The sequence below is a fragment of the Lepidochelys kempii genome, chromosome 1 (assembly GCF_965140285.1).
Source record: "Lepidochelys kempii isolate rLepKem1 chromosome 1, rLepKem1.hap1, whole genome shotgun sequence".
Taxonomy (NCBI): Eukaryota; Metazoa; Chordata; order Testudines; family Cheloniidae; genus Lepidochelys; species Lepidochelys kempii.
Genome location: NC_136380.1, coordinates 307431756 through 307445431, shown reverse-complemented (window position 1 = coordinate 307445431; position 13676 = coordinate 307431756). Strand labels below are relative to the sequence as shown.

General features: G+C 39.0%; 1 protein-coding gene across 19 annotated transcripts in view; it reads left to right on the top strand.

Annotated features, from left to right (window-relative positions):
- ANKRD26 (ankyrin repeat domain 26) overlaps positions 1-13676 on the top strand; it is a 189839-nt gene that overhangs the window by 81562 nt on the left and 94601 nt on the right. For 15 of the 19 annotated variants that reach the window (XR_012156802.2, XR_012156803.2, XR_012156804.2 and 12 more), the window contains 4 exons: positions 769-848; positions 4537-5589; positions 6428-6660; positions 8729-8887. Coding sequence is in view for 16 of the 19 variants with exons in the window: in XM_073328178.2 (XP_073184279.2) it covers positions 769-848; positions 4537-5589; positions 6428-6660; positions 8729-8887 (1525 nt within the window). In the remaining 3 variants the exon portion in view is untranslated. The remainder of the gene's footprint in view (positions 1-768; positions 849-4536; positions 5590-6427; positions 6661-8728; positions 8888-13676) is intronic. The other 4 variants (XM_073328171.2, XM_073328170.2, XM_073328173.2 and 1 more) reach the window with 3 other exon arrangements.

Sequence of the window (13676 nt, the reverse complement as noted above, 5' to 3'; positions counted from 1 at the left end):
ATTGTTTGACTCTCTCCCACCTCCCATAATTTCTCCCAACTCTGGAAAATTTAAATGTATAAAAATTGGAAAAGATGCTTAAAACCCATAATTTTTTTGCAGCTGTGAAAATGTAAATCAATAATTGAAAAAAATGCTTAAAGATAAATGTTGATGTTATCCACTGAAATTATAAAAAATTGAATTCTGATAAGCCTATTCCCAGTTTCTGCAACAAATGAGGCAGGGGTCCTGTAAACAGCCTCCTTTAGTACTCAGCCTTGATTGACCCCCAAAGCAGGTCCATCCTGTGCACTGAATGAGGCAGGCATCCTGTGGAAAAATGTGATTATGTAATTAGACGGTGTCATAATACAGATATGCAACAGGATGAGTAAGGTGGCATGAGCAACATGACTGAGAAATTATATGTCTAATTTTCTATTTCCACGAGAGAGAGGAGTGATATGTGTTTGGCGTCTATTATTATAATGATCTATAATAGATTTCTTTCATACATATATAAAAAGGCAATTAATTAGAAGAAAGATTCAAAACTAAACCAGCTCTATCTTAAATCTACTTTTGTGTCAGTTTCTGCTTCAAAATTGCATAAGTTTATGAGAAACTTGAATTTTCCATTGATGTTTGAAAACTTCCTTGTTGTTTAATGTATATATATTAGCTGTAAGAATTGACCTTTTGCAAAGTAATATAGGCAGAAGTAAATGCTAAAGGCTAATGCCTTTAAGTTACAATTACAAGCATTTTTATTCAATATTAATATAGATGAACTATCCGAACCTTCCTTTAATATGCCATCACCAGATGAAGAACAAGAAGATGCAGGTGAAAACTGCAAGAAGCAGGTATGTAAAGCAAATTTGTTTTAATTTAGATAAGACTATCTTGAAAATTGTTTCACGCTAATGTTATACCAAATAAAATTGACCTTAGCCAGTTCACATGCCGAATTACTGGATGATAAATGTCACAAAGCCCTTGCTAAGTACTTTTAAAAAACTGTCAATAAGCTTTAGAGTCCATGAATCAAATCAGCACTGTAGACTAAAATCATTTTATAGGTGGGGCTCGTAGTGCCACCTTTTATTAAGGGTGCCCAGCACTTCCCAATAAAAGAGCCTGTTCTCAGTTGCTTATAACTTTGTCATACTTTAACCATTGGAGCTGAGATTTTCTTTGCTGGTTTTCTGCCTCAGGCTGATTTTGTTTGTTTGTTTGGAAAATTTCAGCCAAAATGTGTCTGCCATTTTTCATAGTGAAGCTAGGGAGAAAAACCTTGATTGGCCCATGTTAAAAGATTCTAGCAACGATTTCTTTGAAAAGCTCTGTGCTTTGGAGAAAGAACTTGAATTTGCAGGGAAGGTGAAGGGAAGAGGAGGAATAAAGGAGATTCCTTTTGCTGTCCCCATAAAAATCTTTGCAAATTTCACCAAGTTACAGGCTTTTGAAAACTAGCAGTTCACACATTCACAGTAGAAAATTTAGATTTTTGTAGCTGAATTCCCCAAATATTCTGTCTGTACTGAGCATGTTCTAGCTTGGGGCTGAGCAGGACTTACTCTACAAATGCAGTGCTGGACTGCTGCAGTCTTTTCTGGGACTAGGCACCTGAACTCAGAGCAGGGAGACTGTCTCCTGTGCTTTCAATCATGCATCCGCTCCCACCCCCATTTTCTCTCTCTACCGTGGGCCCAGGCAGTGTGGAGGAGGAAGCTGCCTGATTTGAATACAGAGGCAACAAGAACTGAGCCTGAGGGCAGTGGGGTAGTAGATTGGGACAAGAAGCCTGGAGAGATGGGGAGACTGAGACTTGGGGCTGGGAGGGTTGAAAACTGAGAATGTGAGAGAGGGACTGGGAGCTGGTAGATGGCAGGGAAACTGAGATAAGATGAGAAGCCAAGGGGAAACTGGGACTGAGAACCTATGGGTTGGGAGGAATGATGTGATGAGGGAGAGGAGACAGATCTGCCAAGGAGTCAGATTGTGGGGAGAGAACTGGGACTGGCTGGTCAAAGAGACTGGTGTAGGGACCTGTTATGTGTCTGTCAGATTGAACTAGCAGTCTTGGAAGGAAAATAGGGCTTTGGAGCCAGAGGGGACGGGGGAGGATAGAGGTGACTGGAGGCCAGGTTGCAGGAGATAGACTGGATGAGGAGCCGAGAGAGGAATTGGGATCAGTGGGCAAGGAGACCGGGGAAAAGGAGCTGGGGACTTGGGGGGTGCGACTAGAACTGGCTGGGCAAGAAGACTGGGACTGGAATAAGAAGCCTGAGGAGTGGGGACTGGAACTGGAACAAGGAGCAAAGATGTAGGAAAAAGATGGACAGAGACAGACCATTTGGAGAAGTGGGGCAGAAAAGGCCCCACTTGGGGGAATGGACTGTGTGTATATTCAGTAGTGCACACTCCCCATGGAAGCTGGAATGGAACTCAAAATTCCTGAGTGGCACCATTCCTCAGCTGTCAGCAAATATTTATGAAACCTGCTGGTAAAGTGTCTCATCCCCTTTTTGTGTTTCTGCTCATCGAAGCTGACAAGCTATAACTGCTATCAATTACTACATTAGCTCAAGTGGCAGAGATCTATGGATCTAAAGGTTTCAACCCTATTAATGATCCATGGCCTAATATGATGCCACATGGGAGGGTTTTTTTTCAGTTTGCTTATTTAAAAACCAAGGAAATGACACACACACAAAATGAGATTGCAACTGTAATAATGTTCTTTTAAAGTCAAGCACTCAGACTTTTGGAAATGCTAGAATTAAGGGTGCCTATGTAGCCTTTGTCTGACCCCCATGCATTATGACACAGACTTTAAATGTTGTTTATTTCGCCTTTGCATATTTAGATTTGTTTTTCATGGCTGGTTTTTGACTGGCTGAAGCAAAGATTCATTAAACAAACCATAATACAAACCTGTAAATTTTTATTTGTTACAACAATAACCTTATTAAAATGTAAATTACAAAATTGTAATTTTGGGACAAACCAATCGGAGTTCATGCAAAACAAATATGGTTAAATGGAAGAAGAAAAATAAAGGAATCATACAAATGAAGGGCCAAGTTCTGTCTGCTTTATTATGTGTACAACCCTATTGGCTTCAGTAGGCGAGCTCTCTTCTTCAGCCTGCCTTTTTAAATTGCACAAGATTTTACTTAGGAGACAAGATCTTACTTTCCTTTTCAACAACTTTTTGTTAAAGGGACATGGGTACTCAATATAAGCTATTTTTAAAAACCCTGTAACTGGAAGAAAACACCTGTTCAATAATGGTGCAGTAATTATTAGTGTATCATTAAACTAGGTGATGATCGCCAAAACATTAATTATTTGTATTGTAAAAATAAAGCCAATGAAACAGAATATTGCACAAAAGTTAAAGCCCCCTGCATTTTGCATGGCATGGAAATCTTGTGTCAATGTTTAAACCCATTGGGCGTATTATCATTAATTTGAATAATTTTGTAGGTTTTAAAACTTGAAAATCAAGGTATAAGGTGTACAAGGATACAAAAAAAGGTGTACAAAATCAAGGTACAAATGTGAAGGATACATGCACATCACTGGAGCAGAACCAGCCTCCACCCCATCTGGTGTTTTCAGCATATAACTAGAAATAGATCTGAGTCCCTTCTTTGTTAGAAACTGTGGGCGGGGACTTCTTGTGAAGAAATCTCCGCAAGGATTCCCTCACAGAGATTATCCCAATTATCCCAGTGGGAGTTGGAGTTTGCCTCATCACCACAGAAAGTTTGCCCCCTCAAACCTGGAGGATTTCAGGGGATCTGTGAGAGACCAGGCTATCTATGCAGCTGCATGGCCCCGTGAGAGCTCCACATCTTTGGATCTGTGTTACTATGACCTCCCCTTGGGTGGGGCAGATCCTAGAATTTAGGGTGAGGGAAGATAATTAACACAATCTGTGTACAAACTTTTACAGATGACTTCTGTGTTGAAATTTTCTCTAATTTCAAATATTTGAAAGGAGACATAGGGCCAGCATGGCTCCTCTTAGGGAATAACATGAGCTCTAGCCTCTCTCTTCTTCCCCTTTCTTGCTTTCCCAGTGCAGTCTCTGGACCATTGAGAGAGGGGTCTAGGTAGAAAGCCCTTCTGCACAGAGAGAAGGAGATCTGTATATGGGTAAACTCTTTCTTCACATGGATTTCAAAGGCATAATCCATTCCAGTGTCTGTGTTTAATTTTTATATATTTGAAATTACAGAAAGTAGACGGGTTGAAAATTTAAAATGGTTTAAGAAACCAAATTGCTCAGATAAATCCAATCCAGCCAAAATAAGACTCTATAAAATAAAAAATAAAGACTCCTTTTATAAAAACAACATTCAATAAACCTTTTTAATGTTTAGGGATTTTTTACAAGATTTGGTTACAGACCAGTTATTTTCAAGATTTCTTTGGCTCAGATTTGTGGTAGTTGGACAAGTTTGCAACATAAGCTTACTAGACTAATTGTAACTGCTGATCTTTAACTAATTTTTCTTTCTCCATACCTGCCTTCTTAAGGATAAACACATATTAGGTACAACCAACTTGACAGAAAAAACAGCATCTGATAATCAGACTGACAAAACAGAAATTTCATTTCCACATCCAAAAACAAAAACTGAGCCACTAAAACAAAATGAGGACTCACATGGTGATGATGTGCAATTAAATCCAAAACTTTGGGAAGAAAGATATGAGAAAATGTGGGTTGAAAATGACAAAAGGGAAGTGAAAACAAATTTTAAAAGCATTACAGCAGAGCTAAAGAAAATGTTTGGTGAAATTAAGGAAGTTCAGCAAACTGCACCCATGGAAGGGACATTACAAGATGGCTTCAGTGAAGAATTGGAGAGCATTCACAAAGCACCACATAATTTGACAAAACCCACCAGTAGAATAGAAGAAAGAAGTGAATTTATGGACCTATGCTCTGTGCTTGAACAAAAGGCATCTAGCAATGAAAACGTAATTTCCTATGCTTTAAATTCCAGTTCTCATGAGCATCCCAATCAGTACATTATCAGGCTATGTGAAAATGATAACAAATTGTGTACTGAACATGTATGGAATGTAAATGAAGAGGGTTTTACTAACAATGCAGAAAGTACAAAAGTAGCTGTAAACAAAGAGAGGGGAGACCAAATAGCTGCTATGGAAATAGAAGAAAATGTAGATGGAAATATTTCAGATTTAGAGAATAGTCCTGGTTGTTCACTAAAACATAGTTTGAAAGAAAGCATTTTGGACAAAAGAGCTAATATTCCAGATGTTGTAAGACCTGTTTCTACAGATGATAAAAGCACACTTCTTGCTGTAGCAAAAAACAAACTTGGAAAAGACACATGCTATTTTAACGATATTCCCAAAGACTGCTTTGTTGGCAATCCTAAAACTAGTAATACTGAAATTGAAAGTAATTTGGGAAACTCTCGACAATCTCGTGATGAAACTTTGAAAAGACTATTGGATGAAGAACTGGAACAAGATATGGAAAGATTTAAGAATGAGGTAGGAATGCTGCAGATAGTATTCCTGGCTTTGGAGAAAGAGAAAGTACAACTACAAAAAGAGGTAGAGGTTCACCTGCTGCTGCTTCATTTTCATTGGTCTTTGCTCCACATCAACCATCCTGTTCACTTCAGCTATTCATCATTTCAGAAAGGTTTCTTGTGCAAATTGGCTTTTTGTGCAATGCAAATATATTTCATATCTCGAAAGAGGGCAGATGGAGAGAATCTTCCTTTCCTCCATTATGTGGTTTAGAAGATTTAAGAAATCTAAAATTTAGTTATTCTTAATAGTAGTCTACAATTCTAACGTAAAGGACCACATTCAGTTTTGGTGTAAGTAGTTGGCACTCCATTGACTCAACCAAAGAATGAAAATAGCATCTGAACAGGGTATTGACTAATCTTTGCATCTGCTCTGTTCTGTGCATGTGTATCTTTCATTACCCTTTGCTGAAACTCTTCAGTTTTCAGTGAAACAATTCTCTGATTAGGTGATTTTCATTCAAAAAGAATTGTGTACATATTTCTGTTAATCATATCTATTATGTCTACATAACAAACACTATTCATTCCTTCTAATTTACTGTCATTAATACAGTTACGCTCTTCATTGCTTCATGTTTTAAGATGTAAATTGTATTTCAGTTTTAAAGGGTATGTTTTTATTAAACTTTTTAGTAGGGAGTGAATTCATCTTTTTTCCCCCAGTGGTGAAAGTATTCCCACTCCCTTGCTAACCTGTGTAACGGAATATTATGTAAGTGTAGTTCTTTTAACTTTTTAGTTCCTTTATGTGAATCATAGGAGTACAATTTAGTGTACATTTTGGCAAGAGTACCTCTTTATTAATTCAAGAAAATGATGACAAAAATGTTAAGCATCAAACTTTCTTATCCTAGGTAGAAAAGGAAAAGAGAAAGCAAAAATGTGGGGAAAGAGAAGATGCTTATAAGTCATATATGCAAACATTGGCTGGAAATGGTATTAACCAGCAAATGAAACAGAAGGGAACTGTAAAAGGGAACCAATATTCTACAGTAGAAAGTGGAGAAACCACAGAAGAAGAAAAACACACGAAGAACAGTATTTCCTCCAAGGAAAGAGAGAAGTTAATTCAAATACCTTTGAAGGGGTAAGATAGTACAAATAAATAATGATCTTTATTTATTTGCATGTAAACCTAATTGTCTGAAGTATTTTTTATTCTGTAGCTTAATGAAATAGTCTTCCACCTGTGAAAACTTGGGGTACACATTGTGTTTGCTTACAAGTAACACTAAATTTACCTTCCTTCCTAAAAATCATTAAGGACATAATAATTTGTGCACTACCCATTGAATAAATGAACACATTGACCAAGATTTTTTTAAAAGGTTGCCAAAAGTTAGGCGCCTAAAATAGACTTAGGACCCTAAATTAGCTGCTTTTCTAAAAATGTTGAACCACCTAAAAATTCTCCTTGACTTCAGTATCAATATTCAGGCCAAATACATTTTCAAAGCCAAAATTAGACCTCCAAATATACGATGGCATTGTGGAAACTGGTTGCAGACTTAGCTATAGAGAGACAGTGGCTCACAGTTTAATTTTTTCCTTTTCTGGTTGGGTGCAAGTTGTCTCTTTTATAATCAATAAGATTATAGATTTAATTGTCATTCTATTCATGTGTGTTTCGCAGGAATAAGGGGAGAGATGATACTTTTAATGAGTTACGCAGAGTTGGAATAGCATGCAGATGGAGAAAGGTTGGCTTGCCATCACACATGACCATTTCTTTTTAATTTTGCTGCTTAGTGGCAGCAGGGTTTTCTTAACTGCAACCTAACCTTTTAGTAACTTTTTTTCTTATACTTCTGAACTCAGCTGAGAGTATAGGCAAACACTAGTTCTCATCACCTTTCTTCTTTTCTTCCTCTTTTAGGCACAGTCATACTTTTGCCCTGAGTACGTGGTAGCACGTTGTTGGGTTGCCTGTAGAGCAGACCAGAAGGAACACTGTGACTCAGTTGTTGCACGACCCCTGGAGCAGACAGGGAGGCACAGTGAGTCACAGTCTGCTTTTTGGGTTCCCCCTTGCTTCAATAAGTACCCTGTACCATCTTTGTGCTAGCTGGTTGTACCAGGATAGCTATGCTAGCTGGTTCATGGTGGGTGAAGCCAGTGCTCTGCCTGCTCCCCATTCTGTATCTCCTACTGTCTGTCATTTATGTGGGGTACAAAGGATGAGCACTGTGGAGGCTGTTTTCTCTACCTCTGCCGATAGGTGCAAGGGAATAAGGGGCATTTATGCCTCCCTGTGTACTTGTGCATCCATGAAAGTCAGGCCACAGTGACAACTAACAAGGATCAGAGTCTATCCACCTCATATCCCATCTATCCGAAAATGTGGCCACCTCTGGCGTAAGGGTTGAGACAAGGCAGGATGTAAAATGACAATATAAAGTATTTTTGTTATATTACATATAATTAATAAGAGAATTAAAAATAACCACATGATAGATGGATTAAAAGAGTAATTAAAAGAAACTAAACACTGCTTATATTTGAATACAAAAGTGTATTCTAGTAATCTAAAAAATATTTACAAGGTGAATTTCTTTTCTATAAATAGACAGAAATTTACAGTTTTCAGATATCTATTTCAACTTAACTTTAGCTAAAGAAATGGATTAGTAAGAGTCACATTTATGTCTATAAAGAATTCCATCGCTATTGCTTGCCCATACAGAAATCTCAGAAAATTGTTACCAAGTTGATCAAATTGCAGATAAGTAGTTCTTGGAATTTCCCAAACGGTAAGTAAGACCACTTTGTGGGGTTTGAGCCTGCAAGCTGCTGAGTCTTTTCCAGCAAACTGTGCTTAATTTAAAGCATGTGAGTAGTCCCACTGAAGTCCCATTGGAACTACTCAAGTGCAGAAGAGTGACATTTGCTCCTGCTGGGCTGAATCTGGCCCAGGAATTCTAATATATGTTGCCACATGCATGTGTGGAGAAAAATTTGTGCTTAGACTGTTGATGTGTCCTTCACTGTTTGGTGGAATCAGCTTCAGTACTTTTTCATAGAAGACATGTTTCTTTTAAGTGCTTCAGTGTTCCTGGGTATTGTCTTCTGTATTATTTTTGTATTTGTCTATGTTACAAAGTATTTTATTTGAAGATACTTAAGTACTGGATTTTTTTCTTTCTTCATGTTTAAAGTAGTAATTCTGCCTTGAATGTGAAGGATGCAAAGAAAAATGAAAACAAAAAGCGTATTTCAAAACAGAGAGGTAATCAGCAGATGAATTCTACCAATGGAAATCAATTCCAAATACTGGATGATAGCACTTTAAGTGAAACATCTCAGGATGAAGGAAGGTACAGAATATAACAATGCTGTATTTCTAATTTAAGACTATTAGAACTATAACTTATTTAAGGTAGAAATTAGCTTGAGAACTGACACTAATAATAAGTACTACAGTAGAACTTCGGAGTTACGAACACCTCAGGAATGGAGGTGGTTCATAACTCTGAAATGTTCGTAACTCAACAAAATGTTATGGTGGTTCTTCCAAAAGTTTATAACTGAACATTGACTGAATACAGCTTTGAAACTTTACTATGCAGTAGAAAAATGTTGCTTTTAACCATCTTAATTGAAATGAAACAAGCACAGAAACAGTTTCCTTACCTTGTCAAATCTTTTTTTAAACTTTCCCTTTATTTTTTTTGTAGTTTACATTTAACACAGTACTGTACAGTATTTGCTTTTTTTTTCCCCTTTGTTACCTGATTGCATACTTCTAGTCCCAGAAGAGGTGTGTGTTTGACTGGTCAGTTCACAACTCTGGTGTTTGTAACTCTGAGGTGCTATTGTATTTGTTTTAGAGAAACAAGGTGGGTGAGGTAATATCTTTTATTGGACCAGCGTCTGTTGGAGAGGGTGAGAAGTTATTTCCTCAGGTGTCGGAAAGGTATTCACTGTCACAGCTAAATACTAGGACAGATAGTTCTGCGTAAGTAGTTAGCACATACCAGTGGTTCTTGAAGTCAATGCAAACCAAAATTTCATACAGGCAATGACTTGTTTATACAGCTCTATATACTATACACTGAAATTTAAGTACAATACTTACATTTCAATCTATTTTATAATTATATGGTAAAAATGAAAAAGTAAGCAAGTTTTCAGTAATAGTGTGCTCTCACACTTTTGTATTTTTATGTCTGATTTTTTTCAATTTTTATTGGGGCAATTAGTGTACGTCATCCAGTGCACTACTTGCCTCATAACTATGTGGGTGAAGCCAGACAATCACTATGTTCTCAAATGAACTCTCACAGGGAAATGATAAACGACAAAAACATTGTATCACCTGTGGGTGAACGCTTTTAACAAAGAGGTTAGCTATAGAGTGATTGATCAGTCCTCATCCTCAAAGGAAACCTGCAAAACATTTTCGAAAGATGAGCCTGGCAGCTTAAATTCATACCTTTGCTAGACACTAAAAATCATAGACTTAATAAAGACACTGGATTCATGACTTACAACAACAATCTGTAACCCAGTATCCGCCCCCTTTTTGTCCGATGACTTATAGTGGTGTTAACAAGCCACTTCACCTTGAATGGTCCCTTAGTACATATTCTCACTCCTTATGCTAAATTATCTATTCAACCTTGTATTTAGCTCTGACACTCTGAGTACCTTTCCCAGACCTGAGGAAGAGCTCTGTAGCTCAAAAGCTTCTCTCTCACCAACAGAATTTGGTCCAATAAAAGATATTGCTTCACCTACCGTGTTTCTCTAATATCCTGGGAGCGACACAGCTACAACACTGCATACTGCTATTTGTTTTGTTGTTCAGGTACTAAATCAGTGATACTCAGTCTGTGGCTGTAAGCTTAGCACACTTCTCTTTGAAGTATTCTAGGATGATCTTTGCAGTATATGACTATTCTCCCATCCTATTTCAGACATTCAGAACAATTTAGTATTAGTGAGCTATCTAAAAAGTATAGGTTTCAGAGTAACAGCCGTGTTAGTCTGTATTTGCAAAAAGAAAAGGAGTACTTGTGGCACCTTAGAGACTAACCAATTTATTAGAGCATAAGCTTTCGTGAGCTACAGCTCACTTCATCAGATGCATACTGTGGAAGCTGCAGAAGACATTATATACACAGAGACTCCTTACAATGTGTATGATAATCAAGTTGGGCCATTTCCAGCACAAATCCAGGTTTTCTCACCACCCCCTCCCTCCACCACCACCACATACACAAACCCACTCTCCTGCTGGTAATAGCTTATCTAAAGTGACCACTCTCCTTACATGTGTATGATAATCAAGGTGGGCCATTTCCAGCACAAATCCAGGGTTTAACAAGAACGTCTGGGGGCGGGTAGGAAAAAACAAGGGGAAATAAGTTATCTTGCATAATGACTTAGCCACTCCCAGGCTCTATTCAAGCCTCAGTTAATTGTATCCAATTTGCAAATGAATTCCAATTCAACAGTTTCTCGCTGGAGTCTGGATTTGAAGTTTTTTTGTTGTAATATCACAACTTTCATGTCTGTAATCACGTGACCAGAGAGATTGAAGTGTTCTCCGACTGGTTTATGAATGTTATAATTCTTGACATCTGATTTGTGTCCATGTATTCTTTTACGTAGAGACTGTCCAGTTTGACCAATGTATAATGGTCAAATCAAATATAATGGCAGAGGGGCATTGCTGGCACATGATGGCATTTATCACATTGGTGGATGTGCAGGTGAACGAGCCTCTGATAGTGTGGCTGATGTGATTAGGCCCTGTGATGGTGTCCCCTGAATAGATATGTGGGCACAGTTGGCAACGGGCTTTGTTGCAAGGATAGGTTCCTGGGTTAGTGGTTCTGTTGTGTGGTATGTGGTTGCTGGTGAGTATTTGCTTAGAGTATAGAGTACCACCCTATACCGGAAACCTACAGACCGCTATTCCTACCTACATGCCTCCAGCTTTCACCCAGACCACACCACACGATCCATCGTCTACAGCCAAGCTCTAAGATACAACCGCATTTGCTCCAACCCCTCAGACAGAGACAAACACCTACAAGGTCTCTATCAAGCATTCTTACAACTACAATACCCACCTGCGGAAGTGAAGAAACAGATTCATAGAGCCAGAAGAGTTCCCAGAAGTCTCCTACTACAGGACAGGCCTAACGAAGAAAATAACAGAACGCCACTAGCCGTCACCTTCAGCCCCCAACTAAAACCCCTCCAATGCATTATTAAGGATCTACAACCTATCCTGAAGGATGACCCAACACTCTCACAAATCTTGGGAGACAGGCCAGTCCTTGCCTACAGAGAGCCCCCCAACCTGAAGCAAATATTCACCAGCAACCACATACCACACAACAGAACCACTAACCCAGGAACCTATCCTTGCAACAAAGCCCATTGCCAACTGTGCCCACATATCTATTCAGGGGACACCATCACAGGGCCTAATCACATCAGCCACACTATCAGAGGCTCGTTCACCTGCACATCCACCAATGTGATATATGCCGTCATGTGCCAGCAATGCCCCTCTGCCATGTACATTGGTCAAACTGGACAGTCTCTACGTAAAAGAATAAATGGACACAAATCAGATGTCAAGAATTATAACATTCATAAACCAGTCGGAGAACACTTCAATCTCTCTGGTCACGTGATTACAGACATGAAAGTTGTGATATTACAACAAAAAAACTTCAAATCCAGACTCCAGCGAGAAACTGTTGAATTGGAATTCATTTGCAAATTGGATACAATTAACTTAGGCTTGAATAGAGACTGAGAGTGGCTAAGTCATTATGCAAGGTAACCTATTTCCCCTTGTTTTTTCCTACGCCCCCCTCTCCCCCAGACGTTCTTGTTAAACCCTGGATTTGTGCTGGAAATGGCCCACCTTGATTATCATACACATTGTAAGGAGAGTGGTCACTTTAGATAAGCTATTACCAGCAGGAGAGTGGGGTGGGAGGAGGTATTTTTTCATGCTTTGTGTGTATATAAAAAGAACTTCTACACTTTCCACAGTATGCATCCGATGAAGTGAGCTGTAGCTCACGAAAGCTTATGCTCAAATAAATTGGTTAGTCTCTAAGGTGCCACAAGTACTCCTTTTCTTTTTGCTAAAAAGTATAGTAAATCTATTTATTCATGTCTGAATATCAGTGACATTGTAGCAGAATTTTTGGTAGCCTTCACGATCCATCGCTAACTTGAGCTCTCAACAGCTGACCTTCCAGTGGTCTGACATGCCCCATCCATCCATCTTGCTGTTTGTCCACTAGTACCATGACCATATACCATCCCTACCATAATAATTTTCTCAAAAAGTGTGTAGTATGCCAGGAAATAAAGAGGCAAATGAATTGAGAGCTCACTCTCTCTTATCTATAAAAACCTTCCTCCTCTCCAGGTTCTTTTGCTTCCTTTTATTCAGAAGTCTGTAGCCCTCATTTTAGTACTGCTCTGTTCCCCTTCTCTTCTTTTAATGCTTAGGGCTTGTCTTCATTACAGGGGTAAGTTGACCTAATTTATGCTACTCCAGCTACGTGAATAACATAGCTGGAGTCGACGTAACTTAGGTTGACTTACCGCAGTGTCTTCACTGTGCTGCGTCATAGAATCATAGAATATCAGGGTTGGAAGGGACCTCAGGAGGTCATCTAGTTCAACCCCCTGCTCAAAGAAGGACCAATCCCCAGTTTTTTGCCCAGATCCCAAATGGCCCCCTCAAGGATTGAATTCACAACCCTGGGTTTAGCAGGCCAATGCTCAAACCACTGAGCTATCCCTCCCCCCCAATGCTCTCCCGTCAACTTACCTGAATCTTCTCGGGGAGCTGGAGTACTGGGGTCGATTTGGAGAGCGCTCTGCTGTTGATTTAGTTGGTCTTCACCCGCCAAATTGATCCCTGCTTCATGGATGGGTGGTACACCCCAGAGAATGGTGGGTGGACCAGGTACACCCCAACTGCAGCACGTACATATAAGGGTTGAAGCAACAATTTAGTTGGTGTGTGAGGGGATATACATGGAATTCCTGCAGAAGGAATCTGTGGGCAGTGGCGTTGATCTCCCCACAGTGAAGACCAGCCTGTAGTCTTTTTCTTTTAGG